A 16,220-nucleotide genomic window follows, 5' to 3' on the forward strand; every position below is an offset into this window, starting at 1 on the left:
GGGTACGACATCGAAGTCAAGTCACATGCAAGACGCACAGCATGAGTGTTGCTTGCATACTAGTAGTTTGTTTAATGGATGCAAGTATAAAGCTATACTCACTGTTGGGCGTCTGCGGTAGACCATCTGCAACCATGCTCTCCGACTCTATCGGCACAATAGGAAACAGAAACTATTGGTCCTCTTATGACTAATCATAAGGTGTCCTCACAGCTTACGACCCATGCTAAAAGCCGTTATCTTACAGATAATTTTTTATTTATGTTTTTTTTTTTTTTTTAAATCAGAGGACAATAAAACACTATTAATGAATAAAATACTATTTGCAGCCAAAACAGGCCTTATGTGTGACTCATGCTGAGGAAGTGAATAATTTCAAGACCATACTGTCAGGAGGCAAAACACAGCAGTCAGTTATTTCCCTGCTTCTCAAAGAGACCAAAACACATATAAACAAAAGTAGAATATCTTACCTCGGTGCGCCCTGACGTGAGTCTGAAAGCAGTTGTAATACTTGTACTTCTTTCCGCAAACCGCACAAACATATGAACCTGCACAAAATGCCACAATGACGTCAAAAACGTGAAGTGATAGCATCCTGAGAACTGCATTTTTAGTCTCATTTAACCTCCTAAGTAATTCTCATTACATGGCAGTGATAAATAGCCATCTTAGTTTACTTCTTCATGATGCCACTTAGACCTTTGTGCTCATTCTATTGCGGAAAAAAGGGAGGATTCACAACAAAACTGGTGAACTGGATGAGTCAACACTGATTTCATGACTAATTAAGGAATACTTAACAACTAATTTCAAGTAGAAATGCATGTGATTATTCAGCAAATGAAGAATATTACTTTGTTAAACCAATTTGTGTTTTAGTAATGAACAATTTTCACAGTGAATTACTCAACTCACAGGATATTATTCAATGTCATGTAGAGCAACGTTAAATGTACACATTGAGCATGAGTTTTTTTTTTAAACTATCCCAATTTTATTTTTCATTGGCTTAAATTATTGAGGAAACTCTAAGTAGTTTAAATGCTCAAACACATCTTGAGTAATAAGTAAGTAAGTTGCATAGATGGCAAAAGTGTACAAAACTCTAAATTATATACAACTATGTTTATGTCACAAAATGATGAAAGAATAAATGCTGTATTTTCCAGATTATAACTCGCATATCATCTGGGAGACTTAAACCTCCATCAAAACTGTATTTGACTGACAACACGAGGAAAACGTGGCAAAAATGAAAAAGTAAAACAGACAATTTTTAACTGAGACTAAAAAAAATTAGATCAAGCAGAAAGTAGAAACAGATCAGCAAAGATGATGACTTTGATGAAGAAAACAAAGAAGACTAATAATGAGCTAAAAGCACGATGATCAGAGCCGAGGAACAAATTGACAGATGGTTCTGGAACAGCAAGTTGCTGGACCAGGATAATTAATTAATAATAAATTTGACTTGTAGAATTTCCCATTCTTTTAGATGATTCTTTACTTGCGTGAAAAGAATAGTTTGGACAGCAGTCACAATTTCACTTATTTACTTAATCAGGAACGAAAACAATAAAGCCTGAATGCCCTCATATCACAAAGACATAAAAAATTTGGAGATTTTTAAATCTAAAAAACATTATCAAAGTTTAATTACTGAAATTTCTGTTGTAAAATTGTGAAATTTGTACTTTAGTTAGAAATATTAACACTTGAGTAGATACCTGGATATTCGACTCAATCTTGTATTTCTACTGTGTAGCTACTCTTTGTAAAGCTGATTAATTGTTTTTGACATTCATGAGCCAATATAAAGATTGTTAAGTTTTGGACAATTTCAATTATTTTAGTTTCCTCTCATTTTTATTGTTTTTTTTCTCCCCAAATATTGTTAACTATTAGAAACATAACCTTCATAAAAATGATTTATTGAAGGGCTTTGCTATTTCATGTAACCTTGATGCCTAATAAACTGACCACTAATGCTAGATACAGCACTCACATTTATCTAATTAGACATCCACAATTTATTCTTATGTTTTTATATCCCAGCTCACCCAAATTACAAAAACAACTTATCTTCCCCAGTTCACACAAAAGTTACAATTGTAAGGCATGTACATCGGCGTTATTCAGCCAGCTTTAGAGACATCCATCTTTAAGATTTCAGCTGCCACCTCAACACGAGGTGAAAGAAATTTCATTTGTGCTCACAGGATTGGAAAATTACATCTTAAAAAATTCAACAGCAAGTGCATGGTGTCAATGGTTTTCATAGAGGCCGGTTTCTTTTTAATGAAAGAAGTTGTTAAAAAAAAAAAAAAAGACCTCCTCGCACTGACATTTGTGAGTTATTTTAACCAGAAAAACCGTTTCCAGCGGGTGACACTTGATGTTGAATTTCTTCTTCTTTTTTTTTTCTTTCTTTCATAAATGTCAATTTTAAAAGCTGTTTTTGAAAGTCGGAGAGCGAGGTCAGCGTCAAGCGACGCCAAGCATGATTGCAGTCAGCAAATGCACGTAAACGTCCACATGTACATTCACACACACCTATGCATGAGTCTGTGCTCTTCGTTGGAGGAGGAGTACCAAGGGCAAACATACCCTCGGTCTGGGCTCTACGGGATCCGCCTCCACTGGCTCCTCCATCATTCCCGCCAATGACAACACAGATCTCAGCGGGGTTGGCATCGCCCACTTTCCCATTGCTCGTCTCAGACGTCCCGGGCTCTTTCTTTACGGTGACAGGTGGCGGACTGGTGGCCTTGGTGGGGACATCTGTGGAGGCGCTCCCTCCGTCTGCCTGCTCCTTCACAGGATTGGGTGCCTCTTTTGCACTCATGACTCCACCCTCCCTCCGAGACTGTGCTTCTGTGTGACCAACAGAGAAGTGAAGACTTAAGTGCTCTGTCAGAATATTGCCGTCCTAATTATTGCATGACTTGCCGCCGATATACAGGATTAAAGCTCAGCAGCGGGTTTGCCGGGTCAAACATAAATGTGCAGTTTTTCAAAACTACCATGGCAACACACTCCATACGAAAAAGAAAGGGAAAAAAAAAAACAGAAAAGAAAAAAAGAGCCGCGTCTCGATGTCGGCTTTTAAGTACAGCTTTCACGTACAAAGAGAAAGAAGCAGCAGCTGGAATCTGACAAATAAAGACTATAAAGACCCAAAACTATGAGGATCATCCTCTTTCTCTGCACACAGGAAAGAGCTCAAAATGTATAGGAGATATCAGAAGTAATATATCTGTGGCAATGTCATTTTTAGAACAGGAAATAAGGCAATTTAACTTTAGCGGTGAAGAAAAGAGTGGCTTAACTGCTCAAAAGTGACCTTTGATGGTATAAATTCCATGGCATTGTGGCACCCAAATGCTCCAGTTTCGGAAATATCTAAATTACACAACTTGCCACTTCAGCACACAGCTATAAAAGGCATTGTCAAGAGAATGTGCTCAAAATGCAACCAAGCAAAACAGAGTTATGCCAGGACGACTGATATTATGGAAAGAGGGAAAATTGGTCTAATAATAGCGCACCAATACAGCAACAACAAGCCCAAATACACCTTTCTTTGGATATGACACAGGACCAACAAGCCTCGGCGAGCGGGCCCGTGAAGTGCATAATGTTGAGACAAAACATCCCAGGTTTACAACTCAAACAGCTTATACCTACACCTGCAATGGAATTAAAAAGAAAAAAAAAAAAAAAAAAGTCCCGTCAGCAGCACCGTGCCGGGTGTGCAACACTCAACAGGCCTGAAGGACCTTTTTCAACCTTCGCATATAAACAAGCTTCAATACAGCTTTTATGGAGCTTTTCAAAATGTAATATAAAGTTTATGTACAACCGCTCATTTAAAAAGATGCTCCTATTCAATTCTCCAAAGTGAATCTCAAATATTGATATACCTAAATGTTTAATTTGTGTTTTTCCATTTTAAGTTTAGATGTTTTGCTTTCTGTTCTGCAGTGTCGAAGGATCATAAATACACATTTGAGGTTTGTTTAGAGTGAAGCCGAGCTCCTCCATCTCATGAACGACTACAGCAAAATGAAAGGTAATCCGTCACTTTTTTTTTTTTTTTTTTATAAAACCCATTATTAAAATGTTAAATCCAGACGGATCATCGAGAGTTGAGGCGTCACACTAAGTAACACTGATTGGTGGTTCCTCGAGCAATGATTTGATTCAAGTTAGGAATTATTTCAAAAATACATTCAGGACTTTTTGTCCACTTTCTGTCTCTGACATGAGAAATTGTCGGGATCAAAAAAGCAGAAAAATAATAATCACAACTAAATATTCTTCAAATGTTATAAATGCAACTGTAAATGAGAGAAAACAAATAATGCTTTGGCTTAATGATCAAATGTGATTCACATATACATAATTAATTTAAAAAAGTATGAACTTAAAAAAAAACTGGATAAGAAAAAGTGTGGGTGTACATTTTTCAGTTAAACTAAATGAAGGCAACACGAAAATCACACATCTCGAAAGTATTAGCATTGATAAGCAAAAGATGCATTAATGACATCATTTACAATATGGCTGAGAATCTTTGTAAAATCCCACTCGTAACAGCTCATTTTAAACCAGTGAAGTATTACCTCAATTTGCATTGGACAATCACAATAACTGTAAAAGAGCCATCAGGACACTTTGTGAAGTTATCGGTTAGAGACTGCTGGAAGCACGACTTCAATCGCTGCTTCATAACGGGGCGATCAGACGAGAGCTACCCTCCAGTAAAATGGCATTTAAAAGCCCACTTGGAGTTTGCCAAATGGCATTTAGAGGAGCACATGAGAAAAAGTCAACGCCAAGACACTGGAGTGGCTCGAGGACAAGTTTCAGTGTGTCGCCAAGTGGCCAAGCCAAAGTGCAGACTTAAAACCCCACATAACATCTGTGCAGAGACTTGAAGATGGCACTTCAGAGACGCTTCCCATCCACTCTTAATGGAGCCTGAGAGCGTCTGCCAGGAAGCAAGCGATAAACGGTCCAAATCCAGGTGTGTAAAGGTTGGAGAAACTCTGCCAGCAACCACTCAACAAGTACAACTAGTGCTCGGATTGCTTCGACTAAGTACAAAAAAAGAATGAGGATTCTTTTGTAAAAAAAAAAAGACATAATTTCAGCTAATTTTCTCTCTATAATGTAGCCGTTACAGATCCTTCCACAGCATCCACATTTAAAAAACTGTAATAGTTAAATACCAAATGCTATTGTTAAACTGCACTTCTATTGTGAAAAAACTTTGAATCAACCCTCTCCTCTTCTTCATCTGCAGGACACACAGACTAACTTCAATTCGTTACACCACAACCAGAGAGAATGAAAAATGTGAAGCGACAATAACTTTTCCAAATTTATTTAGTCTCAAACTCAAAATGGAACGATCAAAATAGACCCACGTCATGGGTGCTGCTTTAGCTTTGTGTGATGTTGCCGCTATAAAATGGTGAATTCATTGTTCTAATGAGAATCAGAGTCAGTCTAAAGCCATTGACAAAACTGGAGGATATTTGCATAGTTAAAGTAGTTTATCATTCAAGTTAGCATTAAGCATGCACACATATCAATAAAAAAAACATTTTTGGTAATAAATTCCATACTGAAGTGCATCTTTTATACTTTCGTTTCGATTAGATTATACATTTTGTATGTTTTTGTTACACAGTGTAAGCACTTTGTGTATATATGTAACACAATAACACTTTAAAGTGGAGGTAAGTGGACGCACTTCCAGATAGCTGCTGGTTGGTGTTGATGCAGTCATGAGATCGTGTTTGAGTTGGTCATGTGTTCCTGCTTCAAAATGCAGCAGAGGCCCATTGCAACAATGCAGAGCTCATAAAGCAAAGCAAAAAAAAAACATACACACAAAAAAACCCACTATTGAAACAGAAACAAAGCCCACTTCAATCCTTTATGGCGTGGGAGCAGTTTGCCTGTAAAGTTAGAAGTGTATTCTTATGGATTTTCTTTTTTAAAAAGATTAAAAAGGAAATGCTGCACGCCATAGTACACTCGGTATGCAAGTGCAACCTACCTACATTTATACCGTATTTGTACGTTTTTGTCACACAAGCTCAAATAAATAGTTGGTGGAAGTCATTTGGTTATTACTGGATTGTTAAAAATACATTTCCAGTAAAATCTCAGCTGGTGTCCCAGAAACCCGGCGTCTACAATAATGATTTTGAGGTATAGAAGCTTTAAACATCTTTTTTTTTAATCAAAGTTTAGTTGCAGCCTAATCTTTCTTTAGCAGATAAAAAAGGTGGACAGATGGGTGTAGAGTTGGAACACGGATGACTCATTTGGCTTATATTCAGCTAAGACAAAGATGTCAAACTAACCCGAGACTTTAAACTTGTTTACCAAAAAATACGAAAGAATTCATCTGACACGGACAGATCTATCCTCCTATAAATACTTTTTTTTTTTTTTTTGTGATTCCACTGTGTGCTTGCGTTTACAAATTTAATCAACCTATCCAGAAAGAAAAGTCAAAATAATGTAACAAAATATTCCTCATTGTTAAAAATTGCAAAAACAGTTCCCAGACCATTGGCTCGTGTTCCCTCACAAACAGACCAGAATCTTTGTAAACTCTGTTGCACATTTAAAAGACGTTTCCCTTCTCAGATGGTTTCATTTAAATAATCCTTTGAAGCACACAGTGGTAAAATTGTCCATTAATGTAGGAAAAGCAATGATTAGAGAAACTTCCGCAAAAATTGAAAGCATATTTATGTAGCAGTGCTGTTTTTTGTTTTTTTTGTCTTTCCTGGACTATGAATCATGTCACCATTTCCCGGATTTATTATTGACCCTGAGAGGGGACGTGGCCCCCGTTAAAAAAAACTACCTGGAACATCTGAAGGTTTATTCTTCTTCGAATGGTTAACCAGTAAAAACACACGTCAACACTTCGACTATGTGAATGCATAAATACCGACTTTCAGACATTTTACTGTAGCAGGAGCACGTTTGATATCAAAAATGTATTTTATTGGTGATTGTAGTCACGGTTCTGAATGCAGGACCTTCATTTGTATTAAATGTTCTACTTCTTAACCCCCCCCCCCCCCCCCCCCCCAAACACACACATGCCAAATCTGCCTGTGTATATAAAAGGAAAGAGAAATTCTCTTAATTATGTTTGTTCAGAGCATACTAACGGCAAACAAAAGCTCAGGACTGAGCTGAAAAAAAAATCAATGTAGAACAAGTCCGTGCTTCACCTATTTTATGATTTTCTTCTTAATGGATATCGGCTGGTATTGACCGTCTCCTGATTGATTTGAGTTTACCCTACTGTGGGGGAGATGAAGCATTGCATCTCATTTCCGCTTACAAAAAAAAAAAAAGCATGATTACAACAGCTGACCCTTGTTTGCTGGAAGTGTTTAAAAAAAAATGTCACCATCTATAATCAAAGTGATGGCAGACAAGTGTATCTGAAATAGATTGGTCCCTTTTGTCACCTGTGTAATACTATCCTTTCTTAATGCATACGCTGAATATAAGAAAGAAAGAAAAAAGCGTGCTGTTCACCATTTTCCTCTAATTAAAGTCAAAATGCAAAATTAGCCATCTGGCCTTATGCTCTTTTCTTTTTTTTTTTTTTTTTTAATAGCGTGAGGCTTCTGATATGCTTTAACCTACAGCATCATGGCAGGACGAAAATCGAAACCAGATGCACATTTCCTTGATGTTCCTTTCAAATACAGCCCAGCCAAAACCAACTAAGATAAAGAATAGCACAAAAGCAGGAAACATGATCGAATCAAATGATCAAATGCCATTTGGATATCAAGCATGTATAGATGGTATCAGTACCAAAAGGACAGTGAAAAGGGAGGGAATATATGATTTATGTTTATTTATTAACAGTAACTTTCTTTAAGCGATTGGCCTCGGCTGGGTTTGAAAATGTCAATCCCTGCATATTAACCACTGCGTTAAACATTATGTCACTGTGCTAAATGTATCTAGGGCTGCAAAAAAAATGAGGTTAGGCAAACAAGAAAAAAAAAAAAAAAAAAAAAAAAGCATCTCTAGGACCCACCTCTGTTCAGAATTCAGCTCTTAGCCGAAGTACTTAAAATAATTGCCCTATATTTGGGCAGTCCTGTATCTGTCTCTGCACAATAATGTAGTAAATCAATCAATGTGCGTGGTTACTAGGGAGGGAAAAAAAATTCTGTGCTTCAAACCTACAGAGATTTTCTTACTTTGAATTGTGCCTTGCTTTGCCAAAAAAAAGAAGAAAAAATCTCTGCACTCTGCAAGTTAAGTCGAGTGGAAGAGAGATTCCAAATATAAAATCCAAATTTGTTTAAGGCTCATGAAAATGTTTCCACTCTGGAGGGATTAAAAATAGGAATCAGCTAAAATGGGAGATGGAGGAGGGGTAGTGGTGGTAGAGGGGAGGGGAAGAGGGGAAGGGGGGAAGGGGGGGGTCACTTCAATCACTGCTTTGACTGCATGTTTGTATTATCCGGCACAGAGTCAGTGACGAGGAGCAAGGGTTGACCAAAACCTGTTTCACACTAAATGCTTTGCTTTCCCCGTTTCTTTAATCAAATGCACATTTCCATGTCCCCTTTAATAAATGTCTACCAAGATGGTGTATGACCAATGATTTCAAAAAGCAATAATGCAGAGAAATGGATGAATCCCACCCCCCCCCCACCACCCCACCCCACACACACACTCCCATCCCACCTCCCTCTCAGACGCAGATATATGGGATGCTCTGGAAAAAGAAACTGTGTCGTCTAGTAAAATTCCATCAGCATACACTCAAAAAAACCCATAAAAACCTTTTCAATCTATATGTTAATGCCACGAATTAAAATTTAATAACAAGAGATATTGAAAAGCAGGCTTGAATTATACAAAAATAAATCCTGAAAGATCAGGGCCCTAAAATTAGAAATTCAGAGCTGCATCCGGACTGCAGCTAAACCCTTGTAGGCTGGCAGATTAAATTTTTGATGAAAATCAAAATTACACTGCACACTGACGCAGGCGCAGCAAAAGCTGGCACTATTGTGATTTATGGATTCATTAAACCCGCGGGAGGTGCACCCCTCCTCTTTTCACTCAAAGAAATGAGATTTGCTTTGCTGAAAATTTGTTTTTTTTTTCAGAAAAGCTACTCAGGCTCTGCTCGACACCTCCAGAAATGGTCAAGTACAAAAACAAAAAAAAATAATAATAAAAGATGCATCTGTGTATATATCCGATGCACGTAAACAGGCCTAATTTTCAGTGCTGCAGCAATTGAACATCCCTATGCATTATTCATGAAACCAATAAGGTTCATTTTTACAAAGGAAGAGGCAGGAAAAATATGTGCAGAATGCACAGAATTTTTTTTTTTTTTTTTTTTTTTTAATGCAGCACTCCCAACCCCTGAAAAGCCATTCCCCGGAGACCAATTTAACTGAAGCCATTTTCAGACATTTTCAACATGCCACTAAGAAAATAAGAGAACATAAGGTGTTCGCTGTGTTTACAAGGGATGTATGTTTTTCCAGACTCATTCAAAACTGAATCTGTAATCAGGCATTAGCAAAAGGAAAAAGAAGGAAACGGCCCAACATCAAAGGCAAGAAAGAAAAAAACACGGCTTAACCTTTAAACAAAAAGTGAAACCTTGTACAAAGTTTATAACAATTAGAGGAGCGGCTCTGCTTTAAAGCCTGTAACCCGCAGGCTGTGATATGATCCCCTTCGCCATCTTGTGTTTATCTGAGCCTGGAGGGACAAGTTCCACCTCCCCATCCAAACTATTCACCCCAAATACGCTCAGTGAAACAAAGCTTTTGTTGATAAAAGTACAGACAGAGCAGCATTCCTCCTCAAAATGAGAACTTTGAATACAGGCCCCATTAACCAAATCAGGTGCCTTTTTTTCCCCCCTCTTTCTCTCTCCCCCCTAAACACTGCAGCACTATTCCTCAGAGCTTTATAACTTATTACTTGGTCCTTCAGGTATTCTGCATATAAACATTCCCATCACTCACACACTGATCCAACCCTATTAAACTCATGACACTGGTTGCCGCTCTCCAATTCTGTACTTCAACTGAAACTCCTGCATTTTGATTAGACTTTTTAAGCAAAGGTCAGAATTTACACCCGGATTTTTGCATAGCGGCCATACAATTTCCACCGGCTCTGTGATTTGAATGAATACAGATTTGAAGGTCAGCATTAAAATTACCCACAGCAAAATGGCCTCTGCAGTTTCCCTTACATTAAAATAAAAGCAAGCCGTGCAAGATGGGAAACTGTTTGGCGTCTGCAGGATTAATATAAACAGTAGAGAGGCACTGGTTGTGATTGTTTTTCCTGCCCTCAAATTATGCTGACATAGGTTGTTTTTTTTTCATTTTCTTTTCCAGTGCTGTTCAGCTCACTTTGGATAGTCCCCCACCCCACCCCCACCCCACTCAAACATTTCCAATCCCTAGAAATAAAAGTTGGAAATTATCTATTTTTAATTCACTAAGTAATAACTCATAGCTGAGCACACATAAACAATCATACAAAAACAAACAAGAGGGAAGAACAAGGATGCAGCTGATGTGTGTTTAAAAGACAGGGTTGGCTTCTTTTTTTAAGCGTTTATGCCTGAGACATTACAAGGTTTGACAAATAAATTGCCCTTTAAAAAAACTTAACCCTTCACCTACTAAAGCAGATTAAACGAGGACGCATTTATTGATACTACAGATTAAAAAGGCTTTTTTGTGAAGGCAGACACTATGTATATATATATATATATATATATACACACAAACATATATTTGAAGTAAGTAAAACATCTGCAATTAATTGAAAACCATGTCAAATGCATTCAAAGACACATAAAATCATATTACTACTTCCTAATATTCATCTCTGAAGCATGTAACACATCAGCATAAACTACCACACAACCTCAAATTACTAGTCTCTAAACTAGTCTCGTTACAATTTATAATTTCTCCCCTTTCAGAAGAAAAAAAACCCATGAAGCCCACCTACAGGTGGCGCCAGCGTGCAGTCAGATTTAAAATCGTCTATCTCCCCCTTCCTTAAAAAAAAAAAAAAGAAAATTATACAAAAAAAAGTCCGATTGAAATTTGACATGACGACAGTTTAATTGTTTTTTCTGGTCTACCTGCGAGCAGCTGCCAGCCGTCAAGTACGAGCAGAAAGTGGGCTTGGTGTGGAGCCAAGAGCCGCGGAAGCAACTCCGGAGCTGGGTGCTCAAATTTGCAGGAAAAATTCACAAAAACATGGCTGCAGGAGGTTTTTGTGTTTCAGATTGTTCCTCCCCTCATCGTCCTTCATGTTGCCACTATATCGCCCGGTCCCCCCCTCCTCTTTTTTTATTTATTTTTTTTTTCACTCCTGCAGAATGTATATCTATCTCGCTATATATCTTTTATATCTGCCGTGGTGGTATATGAGGAGAAACTGTGAGCACCGACGAGCAGGCAGCAGTTTCACAGAAACTTCATTATAAAATTTAGTCACTCAAAAAAAAACAAAAAAACATCAACAGATTAGGTTCATTTCAGATGGCTGCACCTGGTTTAGTGGCAGGCAGGGAAAATAGACCCCCCCCCACCTCCTCGGTGTTGTTTCTACCCTGGAGGGGGGCTGAAAAACTTAACATCCGCTTGTGAAATTTCTCAAATTTAAGATTTCTAAATGAGAAAAAAAACCCACAAGGGTCTGACATACCTCCAAAAACGATGCAGCTCATGCGAAAACAGGCAACCGCTCCTGAAATCTTCCCTCCCCGACCAGAGGTGACTGCACAACTGCTTCCTCCCCAAAAAAAAAAAAAAAAAAAAAAAATGTGAATTAGTTATGAGAAATTCCAAATGATACCCAAAAAAAATTTCAGCACGGTGGGGTTCTATTCCCCCCCGTCACACCGCGGCTCGCGACGTTACATCTTAGAAAAGCGTAATGGCGTAATGATGAGCCGAGGCTCGAGCCGCTCCGTGCAGCCGCTCCGTGGACGCCTCGCGCACCGGGCTCGTGTTGCGGTTCCTCCGGTGGAAATTTTCCTCCGCCATATACAAGGGCAGATTCCGAAATTACAGTGGCCCGTGTGTGAGTGTGTGTGTGTGTGTGTGTGTGTGTTTGTGTGTGTGTGTGCGCGCGCGTGCGTTAGACCACATGAAAAAAAAAGGGAAAAAAAAAAGTCTAGGAAGAAGGCTGGAAAAAAATGCATCGGCCAACTATGACGTTACACGGAGAAAGAGCAGACGCAGAGGAACACGCCTCGCCTCTGTCTAAACATTATTACAACTGTGCCTTATTTGTGCGGTTATGTTATTTATTTATTTTTGTTTGTTTATAGATGCATGACTATGATTATATTGGTGTTCATTATTAGGTGATAAACATCCCCCGGTAAGACCACAACTTCTTTATCTTGATCAGATAAATGTGCTGTCTTTCAGATGTCCACCTGGCCGGGTGTCTTTTCAAAACATGCACAAATAAATTGTTGTGTGTTCGCACCTAAACTAAAAAAGCTTTGTAAGGTCAACACATGCGTTGCTGTTAACATATTTGCGGCAGTAGTCCCCACAGTGTGTTAATCATTTGTATAGGGCAAGGTTTTGGTTGCCCAATACATTTTTTTAAACCTTGCTCCGAGAATTAACAATCTTTTTTTTAAATTTTGAAACAGTTCCTTTTTTTCAGTTTTTCACCTCCACAAATATATCATGCTGTCTAAAGAGCCTATCTGTGCTGTGAAAGAACAATAATTTACATGTCTATCCCAATGTGCACGAAGAAATGGGCTGTAACTGTGAGATAGATGTGTTCAGACAAAAGAATAAACTAAAAAAAACTAAAAAGCATAAAGAAAATTCTTGCTTTCTTATTTATTTACTCTTACTACAAAGCAACAATAAACCAAAAAATCACATTACCGACATCGAAAATACCAATAGCTGTGATAATAAAACGATATATTTTATGTGTACAACGTAAGGTCATCTGTTACCATGACAAAAATCATCAATAGTCTTAAATAAAGATTGTCAAATACTCAACATAAAAACAAAGATCTGAGTGATCATCCAACAATTATATTGTTTATATTCTATTGTTATGTTATGAAGATTGAACACCTGAAAATAAAAAAAACTACTTCAAAACACATTATCTCAATAAACTTCAGAAGCGAATATGGGATTGGGAGTTCGCAGGTTCGACTCAATGCGGCCCCTATCAGATCCCTGGAGTGCTTAGAAATAGGATTGGGCAATGTGGGGAGAAAAAGGAATTTCCCTAAGGGGATTAATGAAGTATGACTAGTTAGTCTTACTCGGGTGACAGTGATTTCAAAGAATATATATATATATATATATATATATATATATATATATATATATATATATATATATATATATACACACACACACACACACATACACATCACACCCTTAATTCTTTTAGTATATGTTGATTTAAAGTGTTTTACCATCATGCTCATGGAACTGACATAAAGTAAAAGGACAACAGGTTATCCCAGGTCAGACCTGTAGCAATCAATAATGTAATAATGGCCAATAATTTGCTGCATACAAATGTAAAGTAGCAAATCATGAATTAACTTGCCAATAGTATAATCAAATATGTGTGCCAATGGGGTAATAACATCGTGCCAATGATTTATTAAATTAGTTGCCTACTTATTGGTTGGTCATTCTATTTTTGAAATAAGACTATAAAGATCCTTAGAAAATGCCATGACTGCATCTAATTTGCTTATCAAAAATGATTTGCAGTTATTTGAATATTTGCATATTCCTTTGTTGCAGCCCCACATAAAATGATCTAGATTATTTTATTATTGGCACGTTTTACATTATTGGTGTAAAATGACAATACCTCTCCCCAAATTAGGACAGGCAGAAATATACGGCTGCAAATACGATGACCTCTTTTGCGTTGTTTTCATGACTTACACTTCCTCATGGTTCCTGGTGTTCTTACCTCACCTGCAGATCTGTTATGGTTTGGGTTTTCACCGTATAAACGTTTAGTTTTATGTTCCCCGTCTATGTTCAGATCAGTGTCTTTGTATTCTGTTCTTTTGTCCGGTCTGTGTTCCCTCACCTCCTCTCATTACCCTTGATTATTGTCTCCCACTTCCAGTGTGTATAGCTGCACTATCCGTACGTGTGTTAGTGTCAATGTGTCTATGATCTTTCCTGTTCTGTTAGCCTGTTGCTCTTCTCATTTGTCCCTCGACTCTCGATGCTCGTTGGTGTTTCACCTTGGATTTTAGTGTTTGGTGTCAGTTGGGTTTTTATTTCCTCATGTCAGGACACAAACAGCAAACTGTTACAATTAGTGTCTTAACTATGAGAAAGGCCTACATGTCAGCTTTGAAGCACGGTGCAGGTGGTGTCCTTCACCAGACTCTTCTTTACAGCAGTGTAACAAGAATGATGCCACACAAGAGAGATAAAGTACATTATAACAACAGCCTGATCAGTGGAGAGACACACAGTTTCAGACTGAGATGTAACTTTTTTTTCTGCACAGCAGTAAAAACATTTCCATTCATGACTCTCCGTGGAGTCCTCATGTGGATAAGGTTGCTGCAGCCGACTACAGCTGGCTTGTTAGATCAGAGTGCAACACAAATCCTTGCAGGACAACCTGCTGTTGGAACAGAAGACAGAAACCATAAACATGAAACCACAGCCACACAGCAATGACTGAGAAGCAACAATGTTAACAACAGAGTACGCTTCCAGGGCCAGAATATGAACAAAATGAGTAGATGCACATTTAATTTACTTTCACTTACATTACACAAAAAAGATGGAGCGGTGTTGTGTGAAGAGTACAGTAATATTATATTAAACTAAACAATGATGCAGCAGTCTTGCATGAAGGAAACAGGGAGAGCTGTGAAAAGCAGATTTGTGCTGTCCGGAATGTGCTGCCACTGCTAAACTTCTACTCAAAGCATATAAATAAACACGCACCATTACTTTGTGCCGTATTATTGTGTTACATTCATACTAAAATCAATTTGTAGAGCTGTCTTCCTAATTACCCTAACCCTAATTATGATCACTGATTTGGTGATTTATTGTGAGACGGCAGAAGGGGAAAAAAAGGATCCCTGTGTGTGTGTGTGTGTGTGTGTGTGTGTGTGTGTGTGTGTGTGTGTGTGTGTGTGTGTGTGTGGGTGTGTGTGGGTGTGTGTGTGTGTGTGTGTGTGTGTGCGATGGTGGGAGATTCTCTGTGGGTAATTAATGCTTCTTTCCTCATGGGTGTACGACAGTTTAATATAATGTAACACACTTTTTTCCCACAGAATCAAGCTCGTTTTCTGTTTTGAGAACCTCTTTATAATGAAATCATTATCTTTTTATTTCATCAGAGTAAAATATTATTTAATGGAGTTCAATATTATCATCATCATCATGGCATGACATTCATTAGATGTGCTTTCGAGATAAAATTCACTGGTTTCCTGGGTGTTGATGTGATTTATTGTTATTATCTACGCAACTTTTTTTTTCCACTCCCCACAATCTTGATGTATTTCTAAGCTGTGTCCAACAGAGGGCACCAACACACCATGAACAGTCACTCACGTTTGACCAGTCAGTACACCGCAACTGTACACACCAGATGTACTCTCTGGCTCCCCCTGCTGGCTGTATTTTAGAGCGGTTTGATGCATCACATCTGTTGTCCTCTGAAGTCTCATTTTTCCATCATATGGATTGAGGCAATTCTGTGTTACACAGGAACACCATTCATAAGTTTACCCCCCCCCCCCCCCCCCACACACACACACACACACTCTATAAAAGTGAGCAACATTTCCGTAAAGAGATATTTAACTATTTATTGATGAGATTTTGAAGGATACAATTTCACACAAAAGTAATCCCATATGTGTTATTTCATATCAGAGTGATAAACAAAGAGGAATAACCCATGTCATTATTTATGGGTGGTATCCATCCACCAATAGCTCCATAATAGATCCCTATGCTAGTTCTAAGGAGCTTGATTGAGCTTGAATTCGTACAATTCAGTAGCACAAGTAGAATTAAGCGATTACAGAAAATCATCACAACTTGCACAGGAGAGTACACATTTATATGATGGATTACATTGCAATCACATAC

General features: G+C 38.0%; 1 protein-coding gene across 7 annotated transcripts in view; it reads right to left on the bottom strand.

Moving 5' to 3' along the window:
- Positions 1-11,842, bottom strand: part of znf618 (zinc finger protein 618) — a 35,904-nt gene extending 24,062 nt beyond the window's left edge. For 4 of the 7 annotated variants that reach the window (XR_013936949.1, XM_080510237.1, XM_080510234.1 and 1 more), the window contains exons 1-4: positions 11,776-11,842; positions 2,557-2,877; positions 474-551; positions 103-147 (exon numbers count right to left, since the gene is read on the bottom strand). Coding sequence is in view for 6 of the 7 variants with exons in the window: in XM_080510237.1 (XP_080366363.1) it covers positions 103-147; positions 474-551; positions 2,557-2,877; positions 11,776-11,797 (466 nt within the window). In the remaining variant the exon portion in view is untranslated. The remainder of the gene's footprint in view (positions 1-102; positions 148-473; positions 552-2,556; positions 2,878-11,775) is intronic. The other 3 variants (XM_080510236.1, XM_080510238.1, XM_080510235.1) reach the window with 3 other exon arrangements.
- Positions 11,843-16,220: the final 4,378 nt, after the last annotated feature.

This window comes from Blennius ocellaris (genome assembly GCF_963422515.1).
Source record: "Blennius ocellaris genome assembly, chromosome: 15".
Lineage (NCBI taxonomy): Eukaryota > Metazoa > Chordata > Actinopteri > Blenniiformes > Blenniidae > Blennius > Blennius ocellaris.